At 33.7% G+C, this 22,558-nt stretch overlaps 1 protein-coding gene across 3 annotated transcripts in view; it reads right to left on the bottom strand.

The window, feature by feature from the left end:
* sdt (MAGUK p55 family member stardust) overlaps positions 1 to 22,558 on the bottom strand; it is a 133,437-nt gene that overhangs the window by 96,264 nt on the left and 14,615 nt on the right. For all 3 annotated transcript variants that reach the window (XM_085199073.1, XM_085199075.1, XM_085199074.1), the window contains 2 exons: positions 16,001 to 16,134; positions 9,251 to 9,663 (listed from right to left, as the gene is read on the bottom strand). In XM_085199073.1, coding sequence (XP_085055199.1) covers positions 9,251 to 9,663; positions 16,001 to 16,134 — 547 coding nt within the window. The remainder of the gene's footprint in view (positions 1 to 9,250; positions 9,664 to 16,000; positions 16,135 to 22,558) is intronic.

Genomic DNA, 22,558 nt, shown 5'->3' with positions numbered 1-22,558 from the left:
GTTTGCCACCGCATGGATCCATCTATAAAGGTGAAAAAATTGTTTGGTTGAACTTTCGAACCGCGGAAATTACTAGTTTGAGCTGAAAATTCTTTTTGTATTGGTATCACTTGTTAAAAAAGCATGTCTTTTGGTTTTCCTATTACCATTTAACTTAATGGGATAGCTGAGGATAAAAGTTAGTATTCATAATATGCTACAGAATATACCGTCTTGATATTTTATTAGTACGGGTCACACCAAAAGAACGTGTACATTTAATTCCACATCAATTTTCTACTTTACAATTTTTAACTTATGATCTCTAAATACATAAGAAAAATAATATAATTTTCATTGTAGAAAATGTTTCACAATATTTAAAGCGACACCATAATTTCAAAAAGATTAAAGAATTTTGTATTCAGTTGTTCGTACATCTACTTTATATCGCATGGCTCACTCATTATATAGCTTCAAACCACCACTGGACACAGACCGCTTCCTCCCTAAGGCGGTTTCGGAAGGCGACAGTGTCGATACAAATTCCTTTTGTCAAAGTTTGTTATGTACGCCTCGTTCCATGTTTATGCGTCGGAAGTTATTGATTATATACAAACTTACGTATTATAGGCGTCTAGACGAGAGGATACTGGAAATTAATAACAATCTTATTGTTAAGATTATTTATTATTTTAAAGAAAATTTTACTTTTATGGATTTCAACAAATGTCTTACTAAGTACATGATGTAGTTGCACAACGTTTGATTGACAAAGTGACCGTTGTGGGTTTGATTCCCACTTCAGGAGGATGAGTTGATTTGATTTCATCGCTCTGATCTCAAGACAAAGCGCGACAAAAAATGTCTCGAAACTTGGACGAAATTGAGATGAGAATGATGTGAACACTAGGTAGTTTCTGACAATTCTGCTATATGCATAATAAAACGTAAGAGTAGGCAGAGGGAACCTATTGTTAAAGAGCGATCTGGGAATCGCTTTTGTAAAATTCAAATAAAAAAATATTAAAACATCCTAAGATTTTTTTTTTCTTGTTATTTCCATTGAAAAGTGAAATAACTGGTACGCTTATAGAATAAATAGGACTTTGTAGAACAATGTACGTCTGTGAAGTATGACAGTGACACACTTGATGCGATCTACAATAGAACGGTGCGTATTTTTGCGGTTTTCATGGGAATATTATATTATTACTAGTATTCGCCCGGAATTTTGCTTGCGTCTGTTTTAAGAGGTATTATGTATACAACGGAAAATCCCGTTTTTTCCGTTAGCTTAGAAATTTAGAGATATCCTTAGTGTTTCTCTACACTCATAATCTACCTACATAATATGTTTCTACTTTCTAAGTCCAGTCGTCTGTGAGTTTTCTATCAATCACTCAGTAGTTTAATTAAAACGATTCTTCTTAACACTAATACAACATTTTCAATAAAGCAACAGAGACTCGAGTCACTTCGATCTTTCCATTGCAATCTTTCTTTCTTTCAATTGCCAACGAAATTGGCAATAATGTTAAATATTTTTGCTAAAATTGAAGCTAGGTTTATAGTGAACACAGTATGAGAAGAGGAAACGCGACGCATTCACTTGTACGTCTGAACAAGTTGTCTCAATGCAAGTAAAAGACAGGTTATTTTGCTATTTAATGAAAGTATTTGTTTTTTGCGTCCGTCTCGAAATATTTTTAGACTACACTATTCGAATAATGTATAAAATTATACAGTCTCAATGTAAAGAAGAGATAAGGAACTACGTATTGTTTTAATCTTCTAGGAATAAATATTTTTAAAGATGAGGAAGACCTCATATCTACAACGGCGTTGAGTTCCGCCACACAATATGAGTATAGAAGAGCATAGAATTTGGTCTTTTTAGAAAAATATCTTCATATATTCTGTTTGTTTTTCAATATGATAAACTAACGAACAAATCAAATTAGAATATGCCTGAAGGAACCCTAAGTGTTGTTAGTTTTTTAAGGAGTAATTAATTCTTATCAGAAACATTAGACCTAGTTTAACGTAATTTCTCCAAATTCCTGTAAAACACAACCAACGGGGTATCCCATCAGCGGGATTCGAACGGACAACTAACGCTAGGACTTAAAAGCTATATTTTTACCTCCAAATACTACAAAATAATATCTAAAATATTACGTTAACTACAAAACTGTTAGTTGATTTGGTAACAAACATTAAACTTCCTTTAGGAGTGATTCATGAAACGAAATAATAAGCAGAAAATTACAATTTAAATCAAATTACAGCATAAATTACCACGCTGCGCTGGCCAGATTTTAAACTAATCTTAGTTTTGTTAGAATATAAATACACTTCCTCAAATTTATTTGTTTAATTTAAATTATTACCACCAAGAGGCCTTCGTGGTAAGATCGCACAAAGGTGTGACTGTGAACGCGATGGTTGTGAGTTCGTATCCCACTCAAAAAAATTAAATATTCAATATTTTCAATACGTTCTTGTATACAAAGCGTTGAGTTGAGTTAAGGCGTTGAGTTCTGCCAACACGTAACACCTTAAAAATTGGGCGACAAAGGGGGCATTGTGGATATTAATAGTAGGTTTGCTCTCCCTATCTATATGCGGGATACAGCGTGATGGTACTTTTATATAAAATAGACTAAAAAGAACGTGCTTACATTGAAAAGTTCAAATAATGTTAAACATTAAACATATCGCCATCGTGGAATACTATAGAAGTAAGTAACTGTACAGGTAGAGGGTTTGATCGAAGAATGTTTATATTTAAAACCTTTAGTTGCAAACGATGTGGTGGTTAGAAAATCGGTTTTGGGCGACCCCCAGAGACGCACAAGCTCTAAGAATACGTAATGTGGACAGCTAACAACCTAAGTACATTTTAAAACTTTTCCGTTACCGAATGACTGAGAAACAACACACTGACGGACGAAAACAAATGAACTTAAATTGAAGTTTGGTAAATAGGTAGATTGAGAAGTATAGGGGCACTAACACAAGAATTTCTCAAAATTTCTAAGGTGATAGAATAAACTGAATTTTGCATGTTGTCTTAAATTCCACACAAACAAACATGCCGGCAACGAGTAGTATATATTTATATCCTTTTTGCCCATTCGTGAACATAAGTCTTATTTAGCTAGTTTTATCAGGTAAGAAGGAACATAAATACGTTTATTAAGCACGGATCAGTAACCCTCACCGCCCGAGGGCTCCCATGCACGACCACTAACTCAACATTCTTACTTAAGACAATCTATCACGTAGATGGAATCTATGGGGCCCTCCATAGCTACTAACTCTATAGAAATTCCAAACACAATGTGCAATTTTATGAAAACCTGTCGCTTATCTTACGTTAAAGGTATATAAATTAATAAGTATTGTAAAATTGATTACAATTTTTTGATTATACACATTGAAACTAATTATTCAATTGTTATCTAAATATATAAATAAAAATAACAGTACCTTTTAAACAGTTTGTAATGCATTGTTATCCTTTATAACATATAGTATAGCACATCACAACACAACACCTCACTCTAATCACTCAGCTATTCTATTTAAACCCGCGACACGTCCTCATCGGCGTAAGTTCGAAAAATTATGAATACTTTAGAAGAGTGCGAGTCGGTCGCGCGAGAAAGAGAGGGAAAAACAGGTCTGCGCGGGCGCAGGTGGCGTGGCAGGTAACAACCCTATGAGGAGGGATTTTTTAAATTATTCAAATAGCAAGTGTTTTTTTTTTATCTTGACGATAGTGCTAGTGATGTTGTAGTGACAAGTGTACGTGATGCTTGTGAGATCGATGCCGTATATAAATTGTTTTTTTTTACGTTTTTTCATATAATTCGGTAAACAAAAGAAGGGTATAGTTAAAACACTCCGTTTTACGCTTTCTGCACTAACTCGAAACGTAGCGTGTTGAGTGGAAGAACCCAAAGTCGCTTTGCCTTGCTAAAGTAAATTAATGAAAACAATTTAAAATATAATTGTTTATATTGAAAAATATTTTTATTATTTTAAATTTGTCTAAAGTGAATATAATGGACAAAAAATGAAGCAATAATAAAGTGTTTTGGTTACGATGGAAACATCCTTATAGTAAGTAGGCTGTGTAGAAATATCATCACGTAGGCTTCGTGTGATAACACGATATAAGGTATTTTGTTATACAAATTTAATTTGATAGTGTGATATGAAGTATTGATAATTCACGTTTGAAATTAACATAACTAGAATTGATATATTATCTATTTTTTATCTTTCACGGCGTGTTTATATTATTTTACTAATATTAGGCTCGAAAAACCAAGCCATAGATACTGACTGAGACTGTTACTTGATGGCCACTTTACATTCAGACGTTAAAAAAGTGCTTATTATTATTTTTTATACTCTCACGATATATCGCGCACATAGAAGGGTAGACAGAGGGAAATTCGGAATGTAGTGTTAAGACACTCTGATTCCCATTAAGGCACTTCCGTTTAATTTGACGCATTTGTAATAATTACATGGTGACCAGGAACACAACGAAACATAATTATAGGCTGGCTCCTGACACTGTAACTGAATGGAATACGCAGAGGGTATCTGGGAACTTAGTGTTAAAACACTTCCGTTTCCCACTTTCCGCACCTTTTTTTTTAACTAATTAATTTTACAATTGCAACGCACGAAAACCGAAGCGAATTTATATAAAAAATAAATAAGCTCAAAGACGTTTATTCTACAGTTTTCCTTCATAGTCTCAAACAATTACTTACCCAGAAAACAATTAAACAATTCTCAACTGACGATGTCAATGTCAATCTAATAGTTTTTATATTTCGCTCTTGGATTCTTTCCTTCCTAATTTATGGTCATGAATTAAATAAACTTATATATATATTTATAATTATAATCAGGTTCACGCTTCAAATAAATATACTAAATATAAGTAAACTAGCGGACGCGCGCAGCTTCGCTTACTTATTTAGGGGTGAATTCTAAGAAACCACGAAACGTGTGTTAATGAAATATTTTTAAGTGTCTACATTTCAAATTTAATAAAAATCAGTGGCGATTTAAGGATTTTTCCATACAAACTTTTAACCCCTTATTTGCACCCTTAGGGGGTGAATTCTAGAAAACCATGAAATATGTATTTAATTATATACGTTTAAGAGTCTGAATTTCAAATTTTATAAAAATTGGTGACGATTTAAAAAAAACCTATACAAACTTTCAACCCCTTATTTGCACCCTTAGGGGGAGAATTCTAGAAAACGATGAAACACGTATTCAATTAAATACTTTTAAAAATTTAAATTTCAAATTTTATAAAAATCGGTGCCGATTTAAATTTTTTTCCATACAAACTTTGAACCCCTATTTCACCCCTTTAGGATTAAAATTTTTCAAAATCCCTTCTTAGTGGATGTCCAGATTACGAAAGTAAACATCTGTCTAAATTTCACGTTTCTACCATCAGCAGTTACGGCTGTGCGTGCGTCTTACCTCAGTCAGTGAGGACAAGTCCTTTTATATATATAGATATTAAATTCAAATATATTAAAAACAATATTTATAAATATATAAATGAAACTAGGAAATTGCATAAAATCACAAGGATTTTCATATTTAGATTAGCCAATTAAAAAAGCTATTAGGTAGCTGTAAACACGATGAGTGTAGGTTCGATAGCCACTCGTAAGTGTGACAATATTTAAATGATTTTTGTTCCACCGCTCTAATAGACAACTCGCTTTGATGTTTATTTTTAGAGTAAATAAAACAAATAATTTTAAGTACGCAGCATGGTAGTTTTGCCCAGTTGTGGCGCAGGGACAAGACAGAATCTGGGGGATGAAAACTGGGGATCGAAAGCATCATAATGGGACCGGAGTGTCTTACCACTAGGATCCTGGGTTCCCTCTGCCTACTCCGCTATACCTACCTGATGAATACAGCGTCATCTTATACATATAATACAATACCACTACTTAAAAAAAATCGTACATTTTCTTAAGAAATATAATCCTTTCTAAGTGCAGAATAACACTTTGAAAATATTGAAATATAAGACTATAGGAGTCATACATTTAATATACGACATATAATAAGGTGGTTAAATACTTCAAGGTTCATTTTATTTTATCTTTTTTTTTATCACGGCCGTGAGTCACTATAATTACTTGTATAATTATTGAGGTACATGATGAACTGATATGAAACAGGTATTTTTATATCGACAATTAAATACTGTGGCACAGTGGTAGTGTCTGATTATAAGCGCTGGTTGTGGGTTCTATTTTCAATGAGGAAAATTAAAAAACGCATATACAGATATATTTATACAGAAAAAACACTAGTTCTATTCCCGTAGAAGGAATTATTTATTAATATTTTCATTCCTTCGCTCGGGTATTTACACAAGCGCGGCGTTGAGTTACACCACTGAACGCAAAATGCCTCGAAAATTCGGTAAAAAATGGGGAGCGGTGTGTCGTACACTAGGTTCCCTCTGCCTACTCCGTTAAGTACGACAGCTTATGCGGTACGTGAAGCTAAAAAACTTATACATATTTTGTAGGTATATTTAACCATTAAAAAATATGACAGCGTTGTTTTTGGGATTCCCTACAATGATTATTAGTAATTGTAACGCTGTGACGTCAGTACTGAAGTCATTATTGCATAAAAAGTTGTTATGTTCATTCAAAATATATAGTTTCTATCTATACTGATATTATAAAGCTGAAGAGATTAGTTTGTTAAACACACTAATATCAGGAACTGAGTTACTGATTCTTATTGAAAAAATATTTTTGTGTTGGAAGGCTTAAAGTATCTTAGCTTAGTTTTACTTACAATCAGACGCTGTTTCAGTACTACGATGATCTATATATAACTGGTTTTTATCTGCGGCTTCGCCTGCAGTGTCATGTAATAGGTATACTCGTAGTCCAAAACCTTGTTCATTTCATTTTAATACTAAACGATTTTTTCAATTCGAACCGGTAGTTCCGGATATTAGCATGCTCAACCAAACAGACTCTTCAGTTTTATAATATTAGTAAATAGTATAGATAACCATCAAAATCGTGATTAATATACGCGAAAATGACAATAAAATATAATTTTATTACAATTACTACAACTTAAAAACAAGTAGATACATTGACTTTATAAGAGAATCTAAAAACAAATGAATACTGATGCTTAGCACAGGTGCTTACAACAATACGAGACGAGCTAAATAAAGAAACTGTGCGCGTGCGCGTTCTCGTGCGCTTTATTTGTAATTGTACACACAGAAATATTGTATGTGAACACACACTTATGTACAATGTACGTAGTATATATATGACACGTATTTTATATGTATGTATGTATGTCTGAGGCCGTCGTGGCGCGTCGTCGAGGTAGACGATGCAGGGCGCTAAGTTCCGTCATTAAATACGCAATGTCTTAATACTAGGTTTCCTCTGCTTTTGTTTTTACTTAGATATCCTCAACACGTCTTAAAACAAACAAGACTGAAAATGTACCTGAGAAAAAATACATTTACACACCTGCACAAACTTAAATAAGAGAAAAAATAATTAAAAAATAATGTTTTAATTATTTTTTAAGCAGTCTAATTAATATACGAGTACCTATGTAAGTATTTTTTTATTTCAATTTTTTTAATGCTTCACGGTATATCCCGCACATAGCACGGTAGACAGAATGAACATAAAATCCTAGTGCTGCTCCGTTCCCATCGAGACACTTCCATTACCGCCAAATTCTGTAGGCATTGCGTGTTGAGTTAAAAAAATCTTCTTTTAAAGATATGTAAAATTAGAGTTACCACTGGTTTATGAAACAAAGTAGCGCCAGATACAATGTATGGGTGACGTAATAGCAAAATCGTAAAATTCCTTTGCGGTTATCCTATCTTAGGGAAAATTTTAGAAATAAATAATTATTTCTATTCTTTCGTGGTTAAATTTTAAAAATATTAACTAATAAAATAAATTTTAACACTATAATAGCATAGTACCTACATAAATAGAAATTAAAATCTTGAATTCAATTCAGAATTCAATTCATATTATTTATGTATGACCCTCTTGTGATGAGACAAATCGCAGCGTTGAGTTCCGCCATTCCACAAGCCATGTTTTCAAAATTCAACGTAAAGTTGGGAATGTAATGTATTAATGGGAACAGAGTATTTTAACATGTGATTCCTACATTCCCTCTTCCTACCGTGCTATGCGCGGTATACAACATGAAGAAAAAAAATAGGATTCCTTATGGATTTTTTCTCTCTCAAAAATGTTTTTTTTTATTTTACTATAAATTCTATTGAGGCCATACAAAACATGTATGATCTTTCGCTATTTAATAAGTAATGTCTCGTATTCAGGCGGACAGCGGTGTGTGACCTGACAATAGTTAAAGCTAGTTTTACGGGAGTTATAGAAATAAATTAAATATTTTAAGTAGGTACAATAATTTATGTAATAGGGACCGCCATGACTCAATGGAACCAAATCTGACCCAGCTCTACGATTGTGGGTTAGATCCCCGTTCGAGGGAATGATTATATGTAACTTATTCCCCTTAGACCGTTCTGGACAAGTCGCGATTACCACTGGGTTCTTTCTCTCTGCCCAGGAAGTAACAAGAATAATTATATATAAGTAGCAACAAACGTACTAAATAATATCTAAAACACAATGGCCTGAGTAAATAATGAACAATTAGAACTCTACAGAGCCTTGAAGACTCGTGACTTCCTAGTCACTTTCTACGTACTGTTGCCGATTCATTAGCGATTTAGAACAAATTATATGAGTATAAATCGCGAAATCGATTCAAGATGACCGGAGGGAATCGATTCTTAGAACTAATGGTTGTTTTATTTATCTTTTTGCTTGAACGGCTCTGTCATTATTATATAGTTATATAACGATTTCAATTATTGTTTTAAATGGATTCGTTTTTTTTCAAGCCATGGTGCAGTGGCAGAGTTTGAATGAAACTCGATGGCTCGATTCTCATGAGGCTGTATAATTATATTTCAATAATATTCCTTTTTGCACTCTGAAGGACAGGAGGAGACAAGGCGCGGCGTTACGTTCCGCCACATAACATGTAAAGTCTCGAAAACAAGGTAGATGTGTATCTACTCATCTGACTAAAAGTGTATTGTCATAGATCCTCATCTTAAAGAAAAAAGCCTAGAAAAAACCATCAATCTACTCACCCTTTTTCTCCCGGGCCTAATTTATTGTTTTCCACGACAGCCGTCGCCCGGATCCTGTGGTCTGGTTCACCTAGCAACTTCTCGCATCTACCGTTGTTCAGATGCTCCCTAGCAACATTGTACGCGTCACTTATATCACTTGTCACTTCACTTTCCACTACAACTTTAACACTTTTCTCACTTAAATCCTTTTCGTGCTTCTCTGGTTCTTCTTCTTTCTTCTCTATACCGTTCGCTATGAGAGGCGCCGCTTTAACTTGCAGCGATTTGGGCTGAGATTTCGGTGAGGATATCGTTGGTTTGCTCTCGATGGCCCCGTTCTCGTTTATCGACGTGACGTAGACTGTTGAGTTGGCGATGTAACCGTTCAACTCTTGTCTGTTTTCAGGTTGGGTACGTTTTCTTCTATTTAACTGTAAAGAAAATAATATATTAAATATCTGTTATTATCAATTTATTATAACTTGACGCGGGTGAACACGAAAGCCCGGTAATACGTGATTCCTTACATAATTTAGTTTATTGCTTACTAGGCTGTGAAACCCACAGACTCACTTTGACTAATCAGGCCAAAACAAATGTATATCTAACACTGAAAATTACACAATAATTTCGTTAAAAAAATGTGAACAGTTGGCCTTATCTCTAAAGTGATCTCTTCCAAGCAACCTCAGAAGAAGAATCAATTTAGAAGAATATTTTATACATTTATGTTTTTTAAGGAGGAATAGAACTAACAACTACTAAGACTGAAATCACTTTCCACACTGGGTAAATATGACAGATTTTCCTTTAATAAAAATATATAATGTGAGAGATATGTTCATTGGAAAAACCGGAAAATATATCTTTTTATCACACTTCCCATAAACGTTAAGTGAATACAAATAGAATATTTAATTGCACATAAAACTGTATATATAAAATTCTTTATTGCATTTCAAATAAAATAATGTTAATATGTATAATAAATATAAATAAATATTTCATTTTTCGAGTAGGGAATGAACCACAAACATTATTATATAATGTTGTGTTGAAAACGTGACAACACTGGACTAAGAATCTCCATACAACATGGAAGATCAACAGAAAAGACAAGAACCACCTCGAATTATTACGATTAACCAAACAATAGTGCATTACAGCTGCAACGAGCTATTGTTGTTTAATCAGAACCGCCTCCAGGTCATTCTGGTTGAGTTATCTTGCAATCACTACACTATCGACAAGTAGATTGGAATGTCTTCTGTGTTCTATTAATCTTCAGGCCAAAACAAATGTATATCTAACACTGAAAATTACACAATAATTTCGTTAAAAAAATGTGAACAGTTGGCCTTATCTCTAAAGTGATCTCTTCCAAGCAACCTCAGAAGAAGAATCAATTTAGAAGAATATTTTATACATTTATGTTTTTTAAGGAGGAATAGAACTAACAACTACTAAGACTGAAATCACTTTCCACACTGGGTAAATATGACAGATTTTCCTTTAATAAAAATATATAATGTGAGAGATATGTTCATTGGAAAAACCGGAAAATATATCTTTTTATCACACTTCCCATAAACGTTAAGTGAATACAAATAGAATATTTAATTGCACATAAAACTGTATATATAAAATTCTTTATTGCATTTCAAATAAAATAATGTTAATATGTATAATAAATATAAATAAATATTTCATTTTTCGAGTAGGGAATGAACCACAAACATTATTATATAATGTTGTGTTGAAAACGTGACAACACTGGACTAAGAATCTCCATACAACATGGAAGATCAACAGAAAAGACAAGAACCACCTCGAATTATTACGATTAACCAAACAATAGTGCATTACAGCTGCAACGAGCTATTGTTGTTTAATCAGAACCGCCTCCAGGTCATTCTGGTTGAGTTATCTTGCAATCACTACACTATCGACAAGTAGATTGGAATGTCTTCTGTGTTCTATTAATCTTCGTCATAGTATAGGTTTTTTTATTTAGGAAGGCACTGCTGAAGGCAAAGAGACGGGTGAGATTATTTAGAAATATTATGTGGCTTAGTTTTCCCTGTACCTACCCTGCTACATGCGGGATACAGCGTGTTGAAAACTGCTGTCATAATCTATCTCAGACATGAGACTGATTGATAAATACGGGTCTTAGATATTTTTGGCTGCACTAAGATGGTCTTAATAATTATCCCAAACGAAAAAAATGTTTTTGTATGAAATTAACTTTAATTCCGATAATCACATTCTAAGTAAGTCTTAATGACGTCATGAATATTTTGAAACTAGGTATGATACATCATTTTAGATATTCTTTTTTCATGTCACAATCACTAAAACTTCTAGAAGTTTTCTAAAAGTGAGTGAAGTGCTCGGTGTGCATGAGACAGTCTAGGTTCGGGAGGTAACTATGACCGCAGGCACAGTGGGTTATATCAAGACGATTAACGTCTAATAATATAAGCCTAAAACGTTCACAAACAAATGGACTATCCAACACAAAAAAAATCGAAACAGAAGTTCCTAACACAAGCGCGATCAACCAAACAAACTATTCGGTTTTATAATCTATATATATAAAATCGAAAGGTCACTCACTCATCACGAAATCTCAGAAACTACATGTGCTAGGAATCTCAAATTAGGACGTAGGTGCTCGCTAAGACGGGAATTTGCAATATTCGACTTCTAAGGGGTTGTTTTTGGGGTCGAAAGTTTGTATGAAACTTCGTTACTACAAATGCTAGGAGTCTCAAATTTTGCATAGACGTCACTAGGACGTAGTCATGGAGACAGAAATTAATAATAACATAGTTCACGCGGGTAAAACCGCGAGCGGGCCGCTAGTATTAGTATAAATAAACATATTCTGAAATCGTGAAACAGCTACAGTGAACGAAACTTTAAATATTTCTATTTTTAAATATAATTCAAAAATTATGAACATTTAAATATTATTTATATCCTTAAACTTGGCTTTGAATCCATCAACAAACGTCCGACAGAAATTTATTTAAATCGACTTCACCGCACAAGTCAGGTTTCGCCACGTCAAAAACACATAAATAATGTTGACAAACCCATTAGAGTTAATACCGTAAAATTATCATAAAATTATTATAAATCAAAAACTGGTGAAGTGCGAGTCAAACTCACCCACCCAGGGTTCCGTACTAATATAATTGTAGAGCAACGGGCGTACATTGTATAACTTTTTAAAGTTGACAAACTTAATATTGTGATTCCATTTTGTATGAAATGAATTATGAAAATAGTAACTAGTAATGGTATTTTCTGCGATATAACGATAAACTTCTTTTTTTTCGGATTTATTCCTTCATTGATGCTGTAGGTGTAATTTTTGCATTTCTTCCCAAATTTCATAATTGTAATTCCACGGGAATTATCCTGTAAGTTTTGATTGTGACAAAATAATTCATAAACGCTTAGAAGCTTTTTTTTGTTCTTTCACAATATGTGTGAATATTTTAAAGTGAATCAAAATCTACATTTCTTTTTACCCTTTAATCGTTAAGCTGGCTTCATTAAAAATAAATAAAGCAACAAGTGGTACGAGAATCGAGGATTTTCATTTGTCGCTTCAAATATTAATTTTTTGCTTATTTCGAGACTTTTTATCCTCAAAGTAGCTTTTACATGTGACTTCTTTACTTTATGGCTCCACTAAGAATTTATTGAACTCAGTAGATTCGAACCTACCTTTCGCGTTATAATGGTTTACCACTAGGTGCAGGTCGTATCTCTGGACATCCAACATTTATTCTACAAAATTCTGAAAAAATAGTTCTGCACTCGAGTAGGAGATTCGAGAAAATGATATTAATTAATATACAATTTTAAATACCGCCTGACACCTAACCAAATAAAAGGCAACAATTAAAAAATTTTACATATAAATAACGTATTTTAAGTATTATTTTTCTAATTTTTTTTCGGAAACAGGTTCTCATTACTGCAATGAGGTCGTCCGGGGTTTAGGTTTCTGCTTGAGCGTGAAGTGGCTGCCGAAATAATGAGGCTGGTAATACCGAGCATTCGAAATAAATGCAGTATAAGTGAAACTATGTAAGTATACTGTGTAGTACTGAGGCCACTTGTGGCGCGGAGCCAATTCCAATTCCCATTCGAAAAAATTTTATAATTTCATTTCCTCGTGCGTAATAGGAACGGAGTGTCTTAACACAAGGTTTCCAGAGTCTCTCTGCCAATCCTGCTACGAGTATAATCACACATATTATTCATACATATATCGTGAAACTAAAAACATGGTATCCATATGTTTCTGTATGGAATCTGTGAAACAGAAAAAGGAGTAACATAACACTACTTTCTCACTCTCTATCACACTGCACTACATGTACAGTTAAAAACAAACATCAACAAAATAAGTCAAACGGTACATTTTTTCAGTCAGTTATGTATTGAAGTTGGTCACGGCTTCAAAGCCTTGAAAGCTTATGAGGTAAATCCTTAGAATGGACCGCTTTGTAGCTGTCGTTTTGTTTCTACTTCAGTCTTTCAGCGTATTGTTGGGACGAGGTTGACTTGTGGGCCGCAACAATGGGAGTCGGTCAATACAGTCAGTCTAGAGCATTGTCCACAAATGCTGGACATTTAGCGAGTAGTCCATTGAAAATGGACAATATTGGCTATTAAGATATAAAATGTGTTATCTTTTTTTCTTTTATCTCTATCTCTTATTTATTATTAGGTTTTTGTATTATATATGACTGGTGGTCGTCTGCGATTATTTTTAGCTTCATGCTATATCCCGCAAAAAGTAAGGTAGGCAGAGAGAACCTAATGTTAACACACACCGTTTCCCACTTTCCAGGATCAACGCCGCGCTTTGCCTCGACACCAGAACGAAGTAATGAAAATATATGTAAATGAAGTATTAAGACACTCTGTTCCAATTAAGACACTTCCGTTTCCTACTCTTCTAACCTGCTATGCGGGATACGGGATACAGCGTGAAAATAACAATAAACTGTGTGTTACAATAGGAAATTTGCTCTGCTCACGTATACATACTATATATATAAGTATGTATATTGAGATTAAGGAACTGACAATGATACATCGTCATACATTTATCCTGTAAGTGGCAGCCGGCAGGAGATAGGATGTGGATATTTAAATTGCACCTCATGTTTTACTTTAATTAATTTGTATTATACATATGTATATACATTATACATTCCTTGCTCTCTTTCAAATATTTAGATATTATAGTTCTAATATTATAAAGAAAAAAAAACATTCCTCCCAAAGAAATTTGATGTAAATACAAAATTATAAGTATTAAATATTTGCACTTTTGCAAATATTTACATCGTAAGAAAAGGAAATTATTTTGAAATACAGAAAAAACCTAAAAAGCATAGCCTAATGATCATGCTTAGAAACAAGTTTTGGGGGACAGACATTTATTATACTCTGCCGAGACAGCAGATGATAGCAACATACAGTAAGTTGTAAGAAGAATCTCAACGTAGATAATAACGTATGAATTAACTAAATAGAGGGTTATTGCGGTTTCCAGAAGTATCTTATTGAAATATTTACTTATTTCACATTCTATCACTTAAATAGTCATCAAAGGTCGCGTACTTGCAATATGCAGGCTGTCACTGATGCATTTCCTGTCTTTGAGAAAGTTATGCACTTCATGCTTCAAGTAATCTTTGTAGTAGTACCCACTCAAGAACAGAGGTCGTTTATACAAATAGAGAGGATGAATATGTGTTGAAGGCTGAAGAGGCAATAGTAAACTGGGGATCAAGTAAAGATTCACTTTCACTTTGAGTGAATCGAAGCGCACTTAGCAGCTGGCAGAGGGAACCTAGGAACCTAGTGTTAAGACAGTCATTGTCAGTCTTAAAAAGTACGACATTGATTTCCGCCACTCATCGTGCAATGTCTCGATTTCGAGTACATGGCAAGAGACTAAATGTCTTAATACTTACTAGGTTTTGTACGCCTAAATATAAAATTAATTAATAATTATTTTTCTTTTCTCCTTTCTTCTGTTACACAAAATTATATATATTTTTAAAATATATTTACACTTTCTATCATAAAACTTTCAAAACTCCCTCACCGGTAAGGACAATCCTTATAGAATAATACAAGTATAGCCCGCCTGTAACCACTGCCGTTGACGTTATACCGACAACCATAACAAATAGCTTAATGCACCTTACAAAGTAAATAAAGTAATCAAAGTAAAAGAGAAATCATACTTATTTTGAAAACGTATAAGAATCTTATACTACGTTCAAATTTTTATATATTTTCTTAAGAAATATTCTTCTTTCTTAACTGTGGAATAACACCTTAAAATTGTAAAAAATATAGAGAAATCATTTATTTACCCACATACCTTCTAGCTTGGGTAGATTATTGAATTACTAAAGCTATATCAAGCTGCTAAGCTGATTTAGATTTAGGGATCAATACAATGTCAGTAATAGCTATGTTGTTGCTAATATATCTATCGAAAAGAGCATTTAGAGGAAAAAATCAAGGATAACAATTGTGGCCGTCGTTGTAGCACAGTAACTCAGCATCTGAGTGTAAATGCAAGGGTAATAAATTCGATTCTCATTTGGGGGAATGAGTTATTTTCATTTCCTCGCTCTGGTAACACAACGAAGCGCAGCGTTAAATTCCGCCACACGACACGCAGTAACTTGAAAATGTTACCTAGCCCACTCCACTTACTTCTAAGGAGAGTTTGGACATATCGACGGGAGTGATGCGCTTGAGGGCCGACAATCTCTGCAGCCGTTGCCGCGCCTGCTCCTCCACCGCGATGAGGAACGCATCTTGTATTACGTTGTGGCCGATGTCTGATACTGTGAAGGGAATGTTATTATTAGATAGATATATGATTTAGTCAAAAAGAGGGTAAAACAGTGTCTAAACACTATGTTGCTGTGTGCGGGATACAGTGTGAAGCTAATTCAATTTTTTATTTTTTTTATATACACAACATTTATATTTTTTATCAACTTTAACAACTTATAACAATATACAGCTAATATAAGAGAAAGCTCCATAAAACAATATAGGAGATAGTGCCCGCGATTGCGACGCGGCGTTGATTAATACACGAACTGCTACAACGTCATAGAAATTTTGACGTATCTGCATTAGAATGGTGTTAAGAACGTTACTTTATCGTTTGATTAAATTTTGCATCAAGTAGATTGAAGTCCCCGTAGCGCAGTGGGATAGCGTTTAACTGTGAATGTGATGATTGTCGGTTCGAATTCCAATTAGGGTAATGATTATATTTATATTGTTTTTTATTTTACCGGTTAAAAAAAGAAAAAGCCCGGTGTTGAGTTCCCCCACTTAATACGAAAATTAAACGCAGCGAATGGAACGAAGTGTTATAATACTAGGTTCTCTCTGCTTTCTCTGCTAAATGCAGGATACTGGGAAATGAATATTTATTAAATTGTTATTTATATACCAAAACCTTTTTTACTTTAAAGGGTCAACGATGCAACGCTTTAAACTGAAATAAAATATGAAATAAAAATAATTTTTACAACAACTAACGTACTAACGTATATTGTAAATTTTAATTCGTATTCAATCAGCAATCCTAAATTCTTTAGCTTCCACCGTGATGACTCAAGGGTTTACGGCACCGCCTTCTGATAAAGAACCCTATTACAATTGCGTCAAGATTTAAAATCGATAACCACTAATAGATAAAATAGATAAAAGTTAGGCAATGATTTTATTATTTTGCCATAGGTTTTTGACCAATATTCATATAGAAATAAAGTTTAAAATCGTCTGGTAAGTTTCGCCAAGTTCTGTCGAACGAATGTTGACTAACACACAGGTATTGTACCGCCCTCGCGTAGAATACTAAATTATAAGTGCTCTTGCACACGCCATGTTGATTCTTCTACGTTTTAATTAAAAATGTAACGTGAAACAGCGTGTTTGAGTGGTTAACCTAAGTGAAAAGATTAATATCCGAAACTACTAAAAGTGGTGGTTAAACGTTTTATTTCTTCACGTATCTCCTGAATTTGCAATATCGGGAAAGATATTATCAATTGAGAATGCAAGTAGATCACTCTTTTAGACATTTTTCGACTCTTTTGAATTATAAAAAATGTGAAATGAGACTGAAAGATAAGAGAGACATTGAAAGAATTGAAGTTTGAAGCCAGTCGTGGCGTAAGGGCACAAGCGTGCGATTATAAATACGACAGGTTATGAGTTCAATTTCCACTCGAGATAATGGAATATTTAAACACTTTCATTTCCTCGCTCTGGTAACGAGGAAATGAAAGTGTTAAATATTCCACTGTGTTGAGTTCACGCTCAACACATATCACGCTGTGTTGAGTTCCACCACTCAACACTGAACGAAAGAGTCTTAAAGAGATCAGGATGTCTTAACATTAGGTTCGCAGGTTCCCCTTGCCCACTCTACAAAGCGCGGGATACAGGATGAAAAAATTATTTGCTCCTGAAATCAAAGTCACAACAACCCCGTTTACAGTCAGATCGAGATTAAATCAGAAAAGACATCTATTAATAATTGATATTAATTTCACAACACGTTTGCCAATACACGTTTAACTATGAATGAATCATCTATTTAGAATAGGTAAGTTAAAGATAATGTCGGTTCTACTGCGCATAATTATGCATATATACCTATATTACTAACTTGTTTGAAAATCTGTCTTGAACAAGATGTAAGTACATTAAGGCCGCGACGGTAGTGAGTTCGATTCGAGGGAATGAGTTATTTTTATTTTCTCGTTCTGGCGAAAGAATTAAATACGGCGTTGAATTCTGCCACTCAACACGAAATAACTCGAAAAAGAAAATCAAAATATTAAATATTTCATTTCCTCGAGTAGAAATCGAACCCACAACCTGTCGCCTCTACAGTCGCACGCTTGTACGCCTGCGCCAGGACTGGCTTGGCTGGCTAAGCTACTTGAACCTAATACATAAATTCAAACCAAGGCTTTTTATTTCACCTTCAAATCCCAACTCCATACTATCAACGTTAAACGAAATATCTAGTTTCCAAGCAGAAAATCCTATTAATAACAAGAAATAATGCGTATCATTAATTATTATTAAACTCTAGTTTTCCCTCATTTGTATGACTTCTTCGAGTAGAAGCCATACAGTACCGGCCTAGCTCATAGTAGCTTATTGTGAAGACATAGCAAATACTTGATAGTATGAGATACTAGTATATACTAGAGTTAGATCAACGATTGTAGGTCCGAAGTCGAAAGCGAAATTTTCATTTCTCGCTCTTGTAAGAAAATAAAACGCAGCGTTGAGTTCCGCCATTCAACACGCAATATCTCGAACATTCGGCGGAAAGTGAATACCTCTGCCTCTCTACCTCTCAAAGCGGAGAAAAGAATAACATTTTATCTTTCTTTTAGCCTACTTTTTTAATAGACTTAAAATGAAATGCAAAATTCAAATAACACTAAGTAATTAATCCCCTGCGTTGAATCTGCTCTAATAGAAAGTTGCATACAAATTGTGAGGCTGTCGTGGCGCAGCGACACAGCTTCTACGTTCAGTGTCGATAAACGCGACGGTTGTGAGTTCGATTCCCACTTGAGAGAATGAGTACATTATTTTTTTTAATAAATAAATATACATATATTTAAAAAAAATATATAGTATCCTTTAGCTATAATATAAAAATAAGTTTAAGCGAGCGATGCCGCGTTAAGTCTCTAGTATTAATATATTTAAGTGGTAGTCCCTAATGCTTACCATAAACTACTTCTTAAGTAAATTGTTAACAGATGATTAAACAAAAAAACTTGCGATAAGTTAAAAAGCTTGTAGAAAAAGCTTAAAAGCGATATCATTTTTTATGAAAAAACTTAAGAACTTTCAATAGGCGCAAAAAATTATAGTCAAATGACTATAATTTTTTGCAAATGCAAAATGACTTTAATTTATGTATCCTTGAAAATATTTTCTGTTACAGCTTCTTGCTGTATCCCGCATACTGCAGGGTAGACAGAGAGAACTTAGTGATAAGACACTCTGTTTCTCATTTTCCGCCCAATTGTTTAAACATTTCGTGTTGAGTGCAGGGACGTCAACGTCACGTTTTGTTGTGTTATATGTCTTATACTGGAGTAAAAAAATGAAAATAATTCCCCCGCGTCGGGATGGAAACCAAAACCATACAACCTTTCATACAAATATAACTTAGGTTATACTGCACCATGATGAATTTGCTTAACATTTGTATAAAAAAATAACTATGAAATACACAACAGATTTGATTCCAGTTTTCAGTAATATAGACAAATATTAACGAATAAACGGACTTAATTGAGGAGAAGGAGGAGAAAAGATATAAACATAATATATTATAAAAGACTAAATAAGACGCCCAATCCCTCCCAATACACAACCATCATATAATCCGCAAGATAAACGTAACGGTCGTTATAACGGCAGTAGAAATAACTACTATTGTTATCTTACAGGGTAAAGTCCACAAAAGAATAGCCTAATTTAGGATGGGTGGGCATTGTTCAAATCCTAATCGCTTTAGAATGGGTTTCGTTAATAGCTTATTTGTAGAGATAATAAAGTTAGTTGGAAATAAGTTAGCTTTGAGGATAAAGCTGGAGATGTATTGCTCTAATAATAAGCTGTTCATGTGATATCTATTGAATAGATACGATTCTTGATCCATATTAATAAATTATTCTTGTAATATCACGCTATATCCCGCACACAGCAGGATAAGTAGGGGGAAAATAGTGTTGAGACACTCTGTTCCCCGTTTTTCGCCTGTAGGCATTGCATGTCACCATTTAGATGAAACTTATCGCCTCGTTTTACATTGAGACCAGAGCGAAGAAATGAAAATATTAAATATTTTATTTCCTCGAGTGGGAATCGAACTCTAAACACAGGCAGCTTACAGTCACACACTTGTGCCCCTGCGACACTACTGGCCTCAATTTATAAATAATTTATTGTTTCCATCTGTTAGCCACCATGGCTCAGTGGCCATATTATTTATTGTAAGTAATAGTTTTTTTAGCAGTAGTAGACAGAGGGAACTTGAAAACCTGTTGTTAAAACACTCCATTCCCATTAAGACACTTTCGTTTCCAACTTTCCGCCAATTGCGTGTTAATTGATGGAATTCAACGCCGGAAAGTGGCTAGGTTAATAGTTATATAATCTAATCGTATGTGCAGAATAAATATATAAAGTTAGTATACTCGTATACTTAAAGATGTATCTTCAATCTAATAACAAGTGTGGCGTTAGGTCCTACGAGTCATATTTACATAAGCAATGTTGTAAAATTGAAAAATATCTTCAATTAATAAGCGTTATGTATGCAATATTCCCAGCGATGGTCCCAGCTATGTACTATACGTATAACAGTAATTACTTTATATAATTAAGCCAGGACATTTAATTATATAATATAAACACAATTTTAAATAGAATTCGAACTCTTAACCACTTATGTATAGTCATTGAATATTACTTGACCACTGTGTCATAAGAACAACGAAAATAAAAGAAGGCTAGTACATTTTTTTTGTTCTTTCAAAATAAATACTTTGAAAGGGTATTTTTTTCACAATAAGTAGGTACTCTTCAAATTTTAAGAAAAAAATAATCATAAAAATTAATTTCTCAATTCCATTGTTAGTCCATTAGAAGTTTTTGAGAATCATTACAAACGTCGTATTCAAATTTCCAACGAGCTTTGGATTTTTTCTGAACCTTTTTTTACTTCTCGTTTCTATAGAAGAAAACATAAAATTAAAAAGGCAGCTTCACGCTTTTTCTCGTATTTCAGAACCGGGAGGAAAAATCTAGTGTTAAGACATTTCGTTCTTTATGAATCGCCTAATTTTTGAGAGCATTTTTAGTTTCAAAACTTAACGCCCTACTTTATCTACCATAGCGGGGAAATTGAAACAATTTATGTATAATCGACTCGACTCGACTGTAGATTTTCTTATTATAGCTTAGTGCCCATGTTCTTTACAGTAAGTAATAGTTTTTTTAAGCTTCACGCTGTATCCCGCACAACACAGGGTAGTTAGAGGGAACCTGGGAACCTAATGTTAAGACCCTCAATTTCCATTGAGACACTTCCGTTCCCTACTCTCCGCCGAATTCCGGAAGCATTGCATGTTGAGTGATGGAACTCAACGCCGCTAAATTGATTAAAAATTGTCTCGGAGACTTAAAAAAATTCATATTTCAATATACAATAGGCTAAGCCGTAGGTAAACGCTAGTATAAAATACAATTAAAGCCTTACTACAGTAGTTAAGTAAAAAGTTGGTGGACCTTTCTTATCGCGATGAAACTTCGAAAACTATAAGTAGCGAAAAACTTACCCGTTAAATGAATAATATAGTAGTTTCTGACCCAATTTCGTCTGTTAATTGGAAAAATATTTTACTTTTTGCTGTTTTCTTTTGAAACTAAAAGTATTTTATTATTGCTTGAACTGTAACAGTTCATTTGATATTTCCTTAAGAAAATAACAAATAAGACTTTAAGGTAATAATATAAAAAAATAAAAAAAAGCATTTATTTTATTATATTGAAAATATTAAATATTTAAAGACGTTGTGGGACGATTCCCACTCGGGGAAACGAAAAAATAACATTTTGTCGGTCTGCACAGACAACGTACGGCGTTGTGTTCCACAACTCAACACTCAATGTTTCGAAAATTTGGCAGAGTGTTTTCAACTTTCCCTCTGCCTACCCAGCTACATGCGGGATACAACGTGTTCCATAAAAAACTAATAAGTGTAAACGCACAAAGACCTAACACCAGACAGCCAATGATTAACTCAAATCAACAATTTCCACTGACCGTAATAAAGAACGACACTTTTCAAATTGATACTTCAAACAAACATGCTCCTCTTATGATTATTTTTTAATATCCACACGACTCATATAAAAATAATTATTACTGTTCAAACGAAATTGAACCTTATACCCTTTTAACTTAAAAGCAAAATACGTTTACATCAATAAGTTACGTATGAGGCTATCACAAAATGAATTAATAGTAAAACACAAAAGAAAATCAACCGTAATTTAATAGACATAGAGTCTAAATTGCTGTTTTGCTAGTAATATGTTGGTCACTTAGCGCGCCGCTAACTACGGAACCAGTTCTTTACAGTACACCACAAATATGAATAATAGAATTTGATACTTATTCCTATAATTATAAAGTTTTAATTG

Source organism: Heliconius melpomene, chromosome 16 (assembly GCF_056956725.1).
Source record: "Heliconius melpomene rosina isolate 202511_hmr_F chromosome 16, ASM5695672v1, whole genome shotgun sequence".
NCBI lineage: Eukaryota > Metazoa > Arthropoda > Insecta > Lepidoptera > Nymphalidae > Heliconius > Heliconius melpomene.
This window is presented reverse-complemented; position numbering and strand designations above follow the sequence as displayed.